Source organism: Monodon monoceros, unplaced genomic scaffold (assembly GCF_005190385.1).
Source record: "Monodon monoceros isolate NGI ecotype Baffin Bay Population unplaced genomic scaffold, NGI_Narwhal_1 Super_Scaffold_18, whole genome shotgun sequence".
In the NCBI taxonomy this organism is placed as follows: Eukaryota; Metazoa; Chordata; class Mammalia; order Artiodactyla; family Monodontidae; genus Monodon; species Monodon monoceros.
In genome coordinates, this window is record NW_021703774.1 from 159,105,372 (window position 1) to 159,121,330 (window position 15,959).

Consider the following 15,959-nt stretch of genomic DNA (forward strand, 5'->3'; position numbering starts at 1 on the left):
ATATATATATATATATATATATATATATATATATATATATTTTACAGTTAGTTTGTTTAAATCAAGATACACACAAGGTCCACACACAGCCTTTATTTGCTAAATTCAGCTTCTCGAACGAGAATTTGACATTCCACTTCCTTGCCTCTCATTCACTCCTGAACGCATACTTAGGAAACTACTGTCCGTCTGATCAGGGAGATAGATTTCTGAGTGGCCCTGTGCAATGTTTGCTTTCCTGTCTTCATTGTGCTGGATCTCGCTGAGGCTTTTCACACCGTTGGCCACTTGCTGCCACACTCTTGAAACTTTCTTCTGTCAGGTCTTGCGTGGTGGTCCCCTGGTCCTCCTCCTCCATCTTGACCATCCTGTTCCTACCTGCAATGAACATGGTGGTACATGACTCTTTTTGAATTATGGTTTTCTCAGGGTATATGTCCAGTAGTGGGATTGCTGGGTTGTATGGTAGTTCTATTTTTAGATTTTAAAGGAACCTCCATACTGTTCTCCATAGTGGCTGTATCAATTTACATTCCCACCAACAGTGCAAGAGGGTTCCCTTTTCTCCACACCCTCTCTAGCATTTATTGTTTGTAGATTTTTTGATGATGGCCATTCTGACCCGTGTGAGGTGATACCTCATTGTGTTTTGGTTTGCATTTCTCTAATGGTTAGTGATGTTGAGCATTCTTTCATGTGTTTGTTGGCAACCTGTATATCTTCTTTGGAGAAATGTCTATTTAGGTCTTCTGCGCATTTTTGGATTGCGCTGTTTGTTTTTTTGATACTGAGCTGCATGAGCTGCTTGTAAATTTTGGAGATTAATCTTTTGTCAGTTGCTTCATTTGCAAATATTTTCTCCCATTCTGAGGATTGTCTTTTCATCTTGTTTATGTTTTCCTTTGCTGTGCAAAAGCTTTGAAGTTTCATTAGGTCCCATTTGTTTTTATTTCCATGTGTCTAGGAGGTGGGTCAAAAAGGATCTTGCTGTGATTTATGTCATAGAGTGTTCTGCCTATGTTTTCCTCTAAGAGTTTTATAGTGTCTGGCCTTACATTTAGGTCTTTAATCCATTTTGAGTTTATTTTTGTGTATGGTGTTAGGGAGTATTCTAATTTCATTCTTTTACATGCAGCTGTCCAGTTTTCCCAGCACCACTTATTGAAGAGGCTGTCTTTTCTCCATTGTATATTCTTGCCTCATTTAACAAAAATAAGGTGACCATATGTGCGTGGGCTTATCTCTGGGCTTTCTATCCTGTTCCATTGATCTATATTTCTGTTTTTGTGCCAGTACCATATTGTCTTGATTACTGTAGCTTTGTAGTATGGTCTGAAGTCAGGGAGGCTGATTCCTCTAGCTCCGTTTTTCTTTCTCAAGATTGTTTTGGCTATTTGGGGTCTTTTGTGTTTCCATACAAATTGTGAAATTTTTTGTTCTATTTCTGTGAAAAATGCCATTGGTAGTTTGTTAGGGATTGCATTGAATCTGTAGATTGCTTTGGGGAGTATAGTCATTTTCACAATGTTGATTCTTCCAAGAATCCAAGAACATGGTATATCTCTCCATCTGTTTGTATCATCTTTAATTTCTTTCATCAGTGTCTTATAGTTTTCTGCATACAGGTCTTTTGTCTCCTTAGGTAGGTTTATTCCTTGGTATTTTATTCTTTTTGTTGCAGTGGTAAATGGAAGTGTTTCCTTAATTTCTCTTTCAGATTTTTCATCATTAGTGTATAGGAATGCAAGAGATTTCTGTGCATTAATTTTGTATCCTGCTACTTTACCAAATTCATTGATAAGCTCTAGTAGTTTTCTGGTGGCATCTTTAGGAGTCTCTATGTATTGTGTCATGTCATCTGCAAACAGTGACAGTTTTACTTCTTCTTTTCTGATTTGGATTCCTTTTATTTCTTTTTCTTCTCTGATTGCCATGGCTAGGACTTCCAAAACTATGTTGAATAATAGTGGTGAGAGTGGACAACATTGTCTTCTTCCTGATCTTAGAGGAAATGGTTTCAGTTTTTCACCATTGGAATGATGTTGGCTGTGGGTTTGTCATATTTGGCCTGTATTATGTTGAGGTAGGTTCCCTCTATGCCTACTTTCTGGAGGGTTTTTATCATAAATGGGTGTTGAATTTTGTCGAAAGGGAAGTGCAGAGTCTTAACAATTGGACTGCCAGGGAAGTCCATTCTCTTTTAATGTTGGGCTCTTCAGGGTTTAACCCTGGATCCTCCTGGGTGTTTCTCAGGCACTCCACCTGTGATATGGCCCCTACGAAGTTCATCCTCTATGCCCCACACTCTTCCTCCTCAGTGTCATCTCAGTGAAGACAGACACCACCCAGCTCCATTCATCTGGGCCAGAAAACCTGGCCATCCGTGTCTCCTCCCTTTCTCTCAACCACTATCCCATGCATCTCTAAGTTCTGTCCATTCCATCTCCCAAATCATTCTCACAGCCATCCATTTCCATCCTCCCTGCCATGTTCCAAGCTTCCCTTTGGTGCTCTGGACAGTTGCAGTTATCTCTTTGTTATCTCCCTGCCTCTGACCTGAGGCCCCTCCAATTCATTCTGTACACGACAGTCAAAGCCATATTCCACAAACCTGAAACTCCACATCCTTCAATGACTCCCCATTTCCAGCAGAATCACATACAAACTCCTTTAGCCTAGTATGAAAGACTCTACTTCAGTTGACTGATGCTTGCTTTGTAGGTCCTGTCGCTCCTTACCACCACCCCACCCACCTTTTAAGTTTTAGCCAAACCAAACTTCTCAAGTTCCCTGAGAACAAGGCACATCCTCTCCTGTTCTTCCAGGCGTCTTCCTCTCTCCCAGCTGCATCTGGCTAACTCCTTGTCTTCCTTCAGCATAAGCAGGAGGCGTTCCTGACCGTCAAGTCTGGGTCACGGGCACACTCAGAATGACCCTGACATCTAGAACCTCCACCATCCTAACACTAAGCACCTATCTATTTCTGAATCTCTCTCTTGCGAAATGGCCTGTGAGCCACTGAAGGACAAAGACGAGGTCTGTTCTCAGAAGCCTCAGGACTCTGCCCAGGCCAGCAGCAGTGAGATTGTCCAGAGAAGGCACGAATGAGTGACTGAATGGGTGAGCTGGGCTATTCTGTGTGTGCCCCATTCACATGGTGAGACTATTTTTTTTTAAAATCAATTAATACCAAAAAAACCCACCCCAAACCCCTCGAAATCCATGATGAACAAAATACCAAAAGTTTAAATGAAGACAGGATCATAATAGTGCCAGGCAGGGCCGTATTAGAGCCTGGGGCAAAAGGAAGCATCAGTAATACTGATTTTGATTCTTCAAATGATTGCATCCAAATATTATTTATCTTGATTACTGAGGTTTTTGGCGCTCCCTTAAATTTTGTACCCAGGTGAGCACGTCATGAGACTTATTCAAATCCTGATCCTCATGGGAAGACTTTCTCAACAGGCCTGGGCAGGGGTGGCATAAGGGGCAGGGACCAGGAGGATGTCCTGAGTGGAGTCCTTTGCCTGGAGAAGGACAGTTTCTGGAGGACAGTTGTCTCTACTCCACTGTGCTGGAGCCTAAACCCAAGAAGAGGACAGGACTTACTTAGGGGTGGGGATAGGGTGTTGGGGGTGGATAGGGATGTGACTTCCTCAAAGACCCAGAGTGAGCACCACACACCTCCCAGCTGTGGGCTGCTCCCCACCCCCGCCTCTCAGGCCCCAGGAACAGGGTCCCCTAAGGCACGAGGGTCCAGCAGGAAAAAGAAACAAGGCCAGTCCCAGATGAATGGGCGTCTTAGGCTCAAAGGAAATGGGGGGACGGGGCGGGGTGGTGAACTGAGACTGTGGAGCATTGATTTTCAAATTTTCTGGCCTCAGGATCTCTTTATATTCTTAAAAATTATTGAGGGCCCCAGAGAACTTTTGTTTACATGGGTATACCTACCAATATTTACCGTCTTCAAAATGAAAACTAAGACATTCTAAAAATTTTTGTTTTTAAATGTAAAAACCAATAATAAACTCGTTTCATGTTAACATAAATAATGCTTTTAGTGGAAAATAACTAAAGTTTTCAAAACATAAACAATTTCGGGAGAAGAGTAACATTGATTTACATTTTTTTTCCCCATCTCTTTAATGTTGGGTTTAATAGAAGACAGCTGGATTCTCATATTCACTTCTGCACTCAGTCTATTGTGATACGTTGTTTTGGTTAAAGTATATGAAGAAAATCTGCCCTCACACAGAGGTATGTGTATTTGTAAAGGGAGGAATATTTTAATGGCTTTTTCAGATAATTGGTGATACTCTTCTTTGATTCTACATCAGAACTCCACAAATGGTAGTTTCTTAAAAGTTAGTTGCAATGTATACTGAATCATATCAACAAACTTTTTGTCATCCGTGAACAAGGCAATGTATTGGTCTATCTTGCCCTTTGAATCTTTTACCTCTATGTAATTTTGAAACATCATGCTTTCCTCATTTGGAAAATATTGGTTCACTGAGATATACAGGTCTTCCAGATATTGACTTTTCATTATAAGATATCAAACAATTGTATTAATTAATATCACTACCAATCTCATCAGAAAATTCTTTGGATATTGGAAAGCTGTCAAGCTCGTGCTGGAAGATACAGATTTTCCAAACATTTTAATCTTTTCTTGGAAGTTCAAATTTTAATCATGGCAGCAAAATCCCATCATCGGTTTTACTTGAAGTGACAGGATCACTTTATTTCTATAGTGACTTTTTGAGAAAAAAGTCTGCCAGATACCCAAGTCTCTGAAAAGCCATAGTTTGCCAGTCATTTTTTCAAGTGATAATGATGATCCAAAAAACAGCTCAGCTCACAACTCAAACAATGGCATTGGGTCTTTTTCTGAAGGCAACCACTCTACTCCAGTTTGCAGCAGAGATGTTTCATGTGTATTTCCCATTCCGATACACAGATTATTAAAAGGATGTGTACTGGGCTTCCCTGGTGGCGCAGTGGTTAAGAATCCATCTGCCAATGCAGGGAACACGGGTTCGAGCCCTGGTCCGGGAAGAGCCCTCGAGCCGCAACTACTGAGCCCATGTGCTACAACTACTGAAGCCCGCGTGCCTAGAGCCCGTGCTCCACAACAAGAGAAGCCACCGCAATGAGAAGCCCGCTCACTGCAACAAAGAGTAGCCCCCGCTTGCCACAACTAGAGAAAGCCTGTGTCCAGCAACAAAGACTTAATGCAGCCAAAAATAATAAGAATTTTAAAATTTATTAAAAAAAATAATAAAAAATAAAGTGAAATTGGCTTTTTTTTTTTTTTTACACTGAATGCATAGCTGTGAAGGATATGACTCCTATGATAGTTTGGTGTCCCTGCCTTGACTGGTGCTAAGGAGCCAGCAGTTTTGCTCACCCTTTTGTACTGTCGGCGCAAATGTCCGTCAACTCAGTGAAGAAGACAAATAATAAATAATGTCTTGGTATTATTATGATGATCATTTTGACCTCATGGATTCCCTGAAAGTTTTCAGAGATAGACCTCCTCTCTCATCCCTCATTTACATGGACCACCCTTTGAGAGTTATTGTCTTACGCCTTTGGGATCAGATGGCAGGGTCATCTTTAGGAGTGGAAAAGATCCCAGCTGAGTAGAAGCTAGCAATTTGCTGCTGAGGAAGCAGAATAAAAGTATGTAATTCAAATCAACTATGTAATTCACAATGCAACTTGAGGGTGAGTTTTTTGTTTTTAAAGGAATCGCAATGATTTCTTGGAATAATTGAACCTACATTTATTTAATTAACATAGACAAACCATCACCATACACTAAATAGAACAAAGAACAAAATTTTTCTCAATCAAGAGAAAAATTCTAATTACAGCCAGTGGTTTCTTTAAACTCACCTGTAAGTATCTATAGACTTCTTCAAGTGTTTCCGCTGTTCTGGGGCTCCCTAAGGGGTGGGTGTAATTAACAAGGCTTATTACCCATTCCTTTTATTTATTGATTCATGGTGCTGGGAATAGTGTTGATTAGGCAGACAAGGACCTTGATCTGCCAGTGCTCACAGTCAAGTGGGAGAGTGTGAAACGATCATACAAACATGAATACGATTACAATTGTGCTAAGATTTAAGAAGAAGTATAGGGAGCTTTGAGATGGGACCTGACCTGACCTGGAGGTCATTGAAGACCTCCCTGAAGAAGTGAAATTCAGCTAAGGTCTGAAACATGAGTTGGAGTTGGCCAGGTGGCAGTGGGGTGTGGATAGGGAAGCATGTTCAAGGCAGTGGCATGGTATGTGTGCAGGCTGAAGCAGGAGAGTTCTGGGTGAGTTTGAAGACCCACCTGGGAAGTCCATTTTGGCTGGAACCTGGTGAGAAGGTGGCATAAGATGAGGGTGGAGTGGCAGCCAGAGGTCAGGGCAAGGGCCATCAGGTGGCCTTTTTTCCAGTTCCTGGAACCTGCCAATCTCTTTCCTGCCATAGTGCTAGACTCATGCAGATCCCTCTGCCTGGAACTCTCTTCCTAGGCTCTTCTTTCAGGCCTCAATGGAAATGTCACCTCCTTTCAAAGTAGATATCTTGGGACTTCCCTGGTGGCGCAGTGGTTAAGAATCTGCCTGCCAATGCAGGATACACGGGTTTGATCCCTGGTCGGGGAAGATCCCACATGCCACAAAGCAACTAAGCCCATGTGCCACAACTACTGAGCCTGCCCTCGAGAGCCCGTGAGCCGCAATTACCGAGCCCATGTGCTGCAACTACTGAAGCCCACGTGCCTAGATCCCGTACTCCACAACAAGAGTAGCCACTGCAATGAGAAGCCCGCTCACTGCAAAGAAGAGTAGCCCCCGCTCGCCACAACTAGAGAAAGCCCGTGTGTAGCAACAAAGACCCAATGCAGCCAAAAATAAATAATAAATAAATAAATAAATAAATTTATATTAAAAAAAATAGATCTCTGTTTTCTTCTCCATGTCAGCACCCTATTTTCTTTGTATAGAGCTATGTTTGTTTACACTGCTTTTGTCTATCGCCCCCACGAGACTCTAAGTTCCCTGAAGGCAGGGTCCTGTCGGTCCTGTTCACCCTGCCTCTCCTGTGTTTGGCAGTGAGCCTGACACGCAGTTGGTGCTCAGAAATATTTTTGGTTGAATGTATGTATGAACATATGAAGACAGAGCTAGATTTGAGATCCTGGCTACATCCCTTAATGCTGTGTGACCTTGGAGAAGTCACATAACCGCCCTATACTCCGTTTCCTATTCTGTAAAATGGGGATCTTACTTCCTATCTCAAAGGGCTTTTGCGAGACTCAAAGGAGGTAGTGCGTGTGGAAGCACTGAGCAGGGTGCGTGGCTCCAAAAGAGATGCTCTTAAGTGTTAATTGTCTTCCTTGCTTCTCACTGCCTATTCCCCGCTCTTTTCACTCTACTATGATATATGATGAACCTTGGGCCTTGCTTAATCCTGAGTCTCTTGCCATCCCATCCCCCTCAGCTGCAACACAAACATAAGAGGGGCTTCCAGGCTCACGTGATGGCAACATAGTGGGAGGGACAAGAGGGGAGGGAGGAACTGGTTTTTCTGGACAGTGGATGGGGACAAAGAACTGTTGAAAATGAACCAGACTTTGGGTAGTGCGATTATAGCTACTTTTAATCTTCTTTCATATATAGTTGAATCTTGAACATTAGGGGCGCCACCCTCCCCGCAGTTGAAAATCTTCTTATAACTTTACAGTTGTCTCTCCTTCTGTGGGGTTCCATATCTGTGGATTCATCCAACCATGGGTCGTGTAGTATTGTATTGTATTGTATCAATCAAAAAAAAAATCCATGTATAAGTGGACCCACACAGTTCAAACCTGTGTTGTTCAAGGGTCAACTGTACTTAAAACAAACACCTTTTTGTTTTGAAATAATATTAGGCCTTCAAAAAAGTTGCAAAATAGTACAAAGAGTTCATTATATGCCCTTTACCCAACATTCTCAATTTATAAAACCATAGTACAATGATCAAAACCAGGAAATGAACATGTTTACAGTATTATCTAAATTATAGACCTTATTTGAACTTCACCAGTTTTCCCCTAACAATATTTCTGTTCCCGGGTACAATCCAGGATCCCACTTTGCACTTAGTTGTCCTATGTCTCCTTTACATCCTCTGATCTATGATAGCTCCTCAGTCTTTCCTTGTCTTTCGTGACCCTGACGCTGTTGATCAGTCATTTTGTGGAATGTTGCACAATTTGGCTTTGTCTGATGTTTTCTCATGGCTAAATTGAGATTATGCATTTTTGGCAAGAATACCACAGAAGTGGTGTTGTGTCGTTGTCAGTACATCGTACCAGGGGTACATGATGTTGACATGTCTTACTAATGATGATGCTACTCTTGTTTACTTGGTTAAAGTATTGTCTATTGGGCTTCTCCATTGTATACTTTTCTTTTAAAATTATACTTAAAAATTTTTAATTACTAAAGCAATGCACACTCCTAAAGTGTTTAAACAAACAAAAAAAGTAAGGTAATTATACTTCCCACCAAGCCCACCTCACCTTTCCAGAGGTTTCACCACTGTCATCGCTTTGAGGGGTATCCTTCTAGATCATTTTCTATATCATATACAAGTACATAACGGGGTCATACCAACTTTTTTGTTTTGTTTTGTTTTACTTAACAATATTATCCAGGGACAACTTTACATGGCAGTACAATCAGATCTAACTCATTCTTTCTAATATATAGCTACTATTTCATTCTCTGGGTGACTCTAATATACATCTGTGTATTTTCTAGATTTTGTATGGGCATGTGAACTATTTTTTAACATAAGGCATTTTACCATCAAAATTTTTATCTCAAATTTCATCAATAGAACAATATTCAAATTTTGTCAGAAATTAAAAACCATAGAATTTAAATTAAAAAAAATTTAATTTCCACCTGTTTCATCACCAGGAATAGATTATCTAAAACTCTAAGTCAAAACAAGCTAAAGAATAAAAAAGTATATTTTTAAATGGAACAAGAGAAAAGAAACTGAACTGCCACTGATTTTATTGAATGTCAGAGGCCATTCATTTAAAAAACACACCATTATTTTATGTAGGAAGAAAAAAATGCCAATTAATTGGAAAATGCCACCAATTTTAGAGTGTTTAAAATGTGCAAAATGGGAGTCTTGGAACTGAGTAAATCGGATGGTCCCTTGTTAGCCCTTCATTAACCAGAATCTCTGTGTGGTCTTCCAGGCCAAGGTAGGATCCTATAACCAGCTGCCCACTCCAGCCCACTGTGATGGAGGCAAATGATTCCTCTCGTGTGGATTCTGAGTTCCGATACACCCTCTTCCCAATTTTTTACAGTATCATCTTTGTGTTGGGGGTCCTCGCCAACAGCTATGTGCTGTGGGTCTTTACCCACCTGTACCCTTCCAAGAAATTCAATGAGATAAAGATCTTCATGGTGAACCTCACCATGGCTGACCTGCTCTTCCTGGTCACCCTGCCCCTGTGGATCATCTACTACTACAACGAGGGCAACTGGATTCTTCCTGAATTCCTGTGCAACCTCGCTGGCTGCTTCTTCTTCATTAACACCTACGGCTCAGTGGCCTTTTTGGCCGTCATCACTTATAACCGCTTCCAGGCTGTAACACGGCCCATCAAGACCGTTCAGGTCACCACCCGCAAGCGTGGCATCATTTTGTCCCTGATCATCTGGGTGGCCATTATGGCCGCTGCATCCTACTACCTCATCCTGGACTCCACCAACACAGTGCCCAACAAGACGGGCTCAGGCAACATCACACGCTGCTTTGAGCGCTACGAGAAGGGCAGAATCCCAGTCCTCGTCATCCATGTCTTCCTCGTGTGCAGCTTCTTCCTCGTCTTCCTCATCATCCTCGTTTGCAACCTGGTCATCATCGTCACGCTGCTCACGCAGCCGATGCAGAGGCAGCGCAACGCAGAGATCAAGTGCCGAGCGCTCTGGATGGTCTGCACGGTGCTGGCTGTGTTCATTATCTGCTTTGTGCCCCACCACATTGTACAGCTGCCCTGGACCCTGGCTGAGCTGGGCTTCCAGAACAGCAACTCCCACCAGGCTATTAACGATGCACATCAGGTCACTCTCTGCCTCCTTAGTACCAACTGTGTCTTAGACCCCATCATCTACTGTTTCCTCACCAAGAAGTTCCGTAAGCACCTAATGGAGAAGTTCTACAGTATGCGCAGCAGCCGGAAATGCTCCCGGGCCACCATGGAGACAGGCACCGAAGTGGTCATGCCGCTCAAACACGTCCCTGTCGATTCCCTCAAAGATTAGGCCCGGATTGTTTGGAGCCCAGAGGCTTATCCTCCATGGACATCATGGAGTGACCTGGGGGAGGAAGGGGTGTCTGATGTGGCCCTGGCATCTGCTCCCTGGGCACTGGTGGCCCATTAGGTATGGAGGCTACCTCACCAAGGTGTCGATGCTGGGTAGAGCCAGACTGCTGGGAAATCCAGAACTTGAATGAGCCCTTTCAGCCACCTTTGGGCACATGCCATAATAACCTTGGTTGGTAACCTCATCCCGAGCGCCTGAGTCTGACAGCTCTGGAAGGAATGTCAGGGCCAGGGGCAGTCCTTGGGGGTTGACACTGAGCCACCCAGTTCATCCTACCAGGACAGCAGTCCCAAATGAGTAAGTCCTAAAGTTTTGGGCAACCACTCCCTTTATCACTAAAAAGTCAGAGAAGGGGTTTTGGAAAAGGGATGCTCCCCTCGCTGTGTGGCACCATCTTTGGGATAGACTTTTAAGCTAGGATGGTGCCACCCAGTCTCTACCTAAAGGCACAAGGTCCTTGTGGCACTTCTCAGGGGAAGTGGCTTGGTGGAACCTTCTCCCGAGTCATGCAACAACCTGTATTGAGTGATGACCAGAGAAGATAAAACATGCATAGACCGAAAGCTAGGATGGGGAGCCTGTCTCCTGGGGCAGATGTGTGTTTCTGCACAGGCCTCACCTCAGGCCTGGGGCAGCTCTGGGGCAGCGGGAGAGACACAACACCCACATCCACCTTCTGTCTCAACAAGGGACCCTGAAGAAGTAACTCCTGCAGCACAGCCACCCACTGTGGGTGGGCAAAGTCCCCTCAAAGCCAAATTGGGGCCCTCCAGGCCACTGCGATGCCCAGAGGCTTCCGTGGGAAAGGGCAGTTAGGCTGAGAAGTGCCTGCAGGAAGGCCTCCAGAGTGGAAGGAGTCCTTAGCTCCCCTCCCCACCTCACCTTCTGAGAGGCCCCTCTGACTTAGCTGCCACGAGCTGAGAAGAGCAACTAGAATCCCAAGGGCAGGCAGGCACTTTGAGTTCTGGGTGCAGAAGAGAGGTGAAAACTTCTCTTGAGGAGTTCTAGATGCCTGAGCCTCCTCTCTCACCCTGAGCACCTGCAGTGTGAACCTGACAGCCTCAGACCCAGGGGCTAGGAGGAGCCTTCCCTGGTTTCCAGAAATCGTCTTCCCTTCCAGCCAGTGACCCCACAAAGCTGGGATCCTCGTTTCCCGCATACTGGGCTGATTTTGATAAATGCCTCCCAATGAGCCAGAGACCTGCTTGGGTCTGGGGTGGCAGTTGTGGGCTGGACTTAGCAGGTGGTGACTAGGTGGCTAGTGCAGTGGACTTGAACTTCGGTGTCACACAGACCCAGGTTCAAGCTGTGGTTTTGTCACTTCCTGCCCAGGGCCTGTGAACTGAATTTCCTACCTCATAGAGTTATGAGGAGCAGATACCTCTAGGTCAGGCTGACTGCTCATCCCAGATTCTCCCGTCTTCTGAGAATTTGTTCCCCCGACCCTCCGATAGGAGCTGAAGGGATGAGAGGTGAGCGTCTGTCTCTAGTGGAGCCAGTCAGGTTCTCGCTTGGGAATAAGCAGCAAGATTCAGGGATGCTCTTTCAGGCTCTGCAGGCCACTTACCGGAACACATTTGAACTCTGGAGCTGTGTGTGTGTGTGTGTGTCTGCGTGTGTGTGTGAGGTGTGTGTGTCTGCATGTCTGTGTGTGAGGTGTGCGTGTGTGTGAGGTGTGTGTGTATGTGTGTGAGGTGTGTGTGTGTGTCTGCATGTATGTGTGAGTGTGTGTGTGAGGTGTGTGTCTGCATGTTTGTGTGTGAGGTGTGCACGCACGTGTGTATGTGTGTGCACGTGTGTATGTGTGTGCGCGTGTATGTGTGTGTGAGGTGTGTGTGCGCGTGCGTGTATGTGTGTGTGCGCATGTGTATGTGTGGGGTGTGTGTCTGCGTGTATGTGTGAGTGTGTGTGTGTGTGTGTGAGGTGTGTGTGTGTGTGGCCAGCGGGCCAGGGTTGAGGGAGGCACCTGCATGAATGTAGTAGAGAAAACGGCTCTGCTCAGAGAGAAGACAGAGGTGTGCAGAGCAAGGCAGAGACCGGGGGGACTGCAGGGGCCTGGAGAGAGGAGGGGCCGTGCTTCCAGGGGCCTGCTGGTTCCCTTCCTCCAGGCCCAGCCCTTCTCGAAGCTCAGCATCTGTGCTGCTTCCTTCGGGTCCTTGTGAGATTCCCTTTTAAGATACATTCTCTTATTTTGCTTAAGCTGATTTGAGTGATTATCTATTACTTGCAACCGAAAGAGTTCTGAATGAGATAAATGCTTGTATGCTAAAGCACAGTGTTTCTTGAATTTCAGCCGTTTGTGTACTCCCCTCGTTAATTTTGCAATATCCATGTACCATCTGTATGTTTACTCAAGAAATATATTTCTCTAAATCGAGTCACTTTTTAAAACTTTCACCTGTTTAAAAGAATGCTTTAGAACTAAATTGTAAATGAAAACAAATGCCACCTGCCACACGTAGAAGGTAAAAATAAACACAAAACACAAATATTAAAATCAAGGGACTTCCCTGGTGGCGCAGTGGTTAAGAATCCGCCTGCCAATGCAGGCGACACAGGTTCAAGCCCTGGTCCAGGAAGATCTCACATGCCGCACAGCACGCGTCACAACTACTGAGCCTGCGCTCTAGAGCCCGCGTGCCACAACTACTGAGCCCACCAGCCACAATTACTGAAGCCCGCGCACCTAGAACCCATGCTCTGCAACAAGAGAAGCCACTGCAATGAGAAGCCCGTGCACTGCAACAAAGAGTAACCTCCGCTCGCCGCAAGTAGAGAAAGCCCGCGTGCAGCAATGAAGACCCAACGCAGCCAAAAATAAATAAATAAAATAAAATAAATAAATTTATTTAAAGAAAAAAGAAAAAAAGAAAATCAAAATGTTCTTGGTGTCCTGTTTACAGTCACCTCATATGCCCCACAAGTTACATAGCACGCTTTAGGAAACATTGCTATGTATATAAAGTACACAGGGTCTGCATTCAGTAAGTGCTCAGTAAAGAGACAGGCAGTTCCGAGATGGTATCTTGTGATTGCCCCCTTGCTTCTCTCAGAATGTTGCTCCAACACACAAGCCAGGGTCTCACTCCCATCCAGGCCCAGGGGAGGTGGTAATTTTAGGTTGTAGCTCATGCTACGGCTCTGATGATTGCCTCACCACTCTGAATACAACCACCTTTACTGCCCCTGTGACCTCTGCCTGGTTGTGACCTTCTCAGATGCTTTCTCTTCTTTTTGACCCAGCCCAGAACACCTCTTCGAGGCAGCCTTCCTGAATTCCTCTAGACAGGTTAATTGACCTAGCAGCATTTTAGGTCTGGGAAGGTGCAACTTTTTTATACCTTAATAACTATTGAAGTTTATCCATTTCAATGTATTCTTTCCTACCCTGGGGGCAGGAACTGAATCTTTCTTTGTTTTAATCGAAGTATAGTTGCAGGAACTGAATCATAATCAGTGTATCCACATTTCTCACGTGACGCCTAGAAATGAGCTGTCTATCTCCAAAGCTTCCTGCTTCCCCAGGGTGTAGCATAAGCACACATTGACGTATACATGCACTTATTGTGAAAGGGTTTAAGAGGACTCTCTACAGACAGACAAGGAAGGAATTTAATATATATTTTTCTGGAGTTCTACATCCATATTTAAAAAAAGATGTCAGGGATTTTCAGAGGATCAGAACCTTTTGAAGCTGGTAGGGTCCAGTTCCTTCATCTTACTAAGAGGAACATGGGGCTCAGAGGGGCCATGTGATTGCAGAAGTTACATAGCGCGGAATGCACTTGTGTCTCTCCCTTCTTGCAACGGTGACAGGATTACCGGAAAAGCTGAGTTATAATTCTTTTAATGAAACATCACCAATCAGGATTTCCAACCCACGTTGGACATCACGAAGTCCTCACCCTGCATTTTCCCCTGATCTCAGCCTTGACCCCAGGGAACCACCAGTGATCTCACTTAGAGAACACTGGCTCAGGCAAGACCTGGCCCCTTACCTCATCCAGATGAATCGTAGACACAAGAGTGGTAAGTGTAGGTCACAGCTGACTAGAACTGGGCACATTTATGCCTATTTTTACTCATCTATGCTATATCTGTGCTTAAGACCTGAGGCCACAAACAGATATAATAAAACCCTCTTGTTAAAACACCTGGTTTTTGTGCAGACTTGGTATTTCTGTAATACAAATCATGTTTTCCCTATCAGCAAGCCATCCTCCCACCTACCCAGTCATCTATCCATCCATCCATCCATCCACCTGTCCATCTAGATATCCAACAAATACCTATGGAGTACCTGTTTTGGTCCAGTAACTATGCTAACCACAGTTTTCGTCTACTGCCTCACTGTAACCTCACACCCTCCTTGAAAGTTAAGTGATTCAATCCCCACAGAAATGAATAAAATAAATAAGGACCTGAGCTGACTGAATAAGGCAGTGGATGCCTCCCAGGTACTTGGTACAGAAGGAAAGGGCCTACTTTTTGGTGAGCCCCAGATATTTGCTTGCCACTTTCACAAATCTTATCTCACTGAGTCCTCACAACTACTGTACAGAAATGATATTTTTCATGCTCATTTTACAGATGGGGGAATTGAGGCTTAGAGGGCTTCAGTGATTTGTACGTGTACATGAGCCAGTAAGCAGCAGAATAATATTCAAACCCAGATCTGCCTCAGTAAATATGGGTCCCTTCCCTTCTTTCCTCTCCCTGTTTGACTGTACCCTCACTCAAGCCCCTCTAGGTACTGTCCTAGCTTTGATGTGTGCTGGGGTAGGGGTCTCTTGAGGGGAATAGCAGTTGGTGAAGGGTCTGCCCTGCTGTCTGAGGGCTCCTGTGCTCCCCATGCAGGCCGAAGCCCCAGCAGCAATGACTTTTTTCCAGGCTGAGGCTTCTGTGGTCGGTTAGAGAGGGCCCTCCTGCAGTGGATGGTATATGTGAACGCAGTGTTACAAAGAGCTTCTGAAGCCAGAGTGCCATTGTTACTGAAGCTAGAAGGTCACCTGGATCCTGACATTTCTGCAAGAGGAGGGGGAGGGGTGAGTGAATAGTCAACAGCTGCTGAGCACAGACCGTGTGGCAGGCGCTGCGAAAGGGACGTCGTGTCCTTTCCTGTGGTTGGAACTGACTCTTTCCTCTGCCTGAATTACTCTTCCCCCCACATATCCCTACGACTCACTCCCTCGCCTCCAAGACCTTTCTCAAATGTCCCCTTCTCAGTGAGGCCTGAGACCACCTCATTTAAAACAGAAGCTGAGAGAGTAAAGTGCTTCCCCAAGGCCACACAGCAATCAGCTGGGTCATGTCCAAGGGCCATGCACTTTCCATTCTATCACATTGACTTCCTCTGCAGACACCCTTCATGACATAGGATGTGAAGGCTCATACCTTCCTATTTTCCAGATAAGAAAAACAAGTATCAAGGAGGGAAATGACTTACCCAAGGCCACATAGCAATAACTTGGTAGAACTGAGAGGCATAGATCCTTTTTTTTACCTCCATTTTGCAAGACACTTCTCACATCCATTTTTCCATCTGAATGCATGTTAT

The 15,959-nt window shown here is 44.6% G+C and overlaps 1 protein-coding gene across 1 annotated transcript in view; it reads left to right on the forward strand.

Moving 5' to 3' along the window:
• PTAFR (platelet activating factor receptor) overlaps positions 1-12,140 on the forward strand; it is a 28,317-nt gene extending 16,177 nt beyond the window's left edge. Inside the window, exon 2 of the mRNA XM_029229442.1 lies at positions 9,265-12,140. Within this exon, the coding sequence (XP_029085275.1) occupies positions 9,311-10,339 (1,029 nt within the window). The 5' untranslated portion in view covers positions 9,265-9,310 and the 3' untranslated portion in view covers positions 10,340-12,140. The remainder of the gene's footprint in view (positions 1-9,264) is intronic.
• The last annotated feature ends 3,819 nt before the right edge of the window (positions 12,141-15,959 follow it).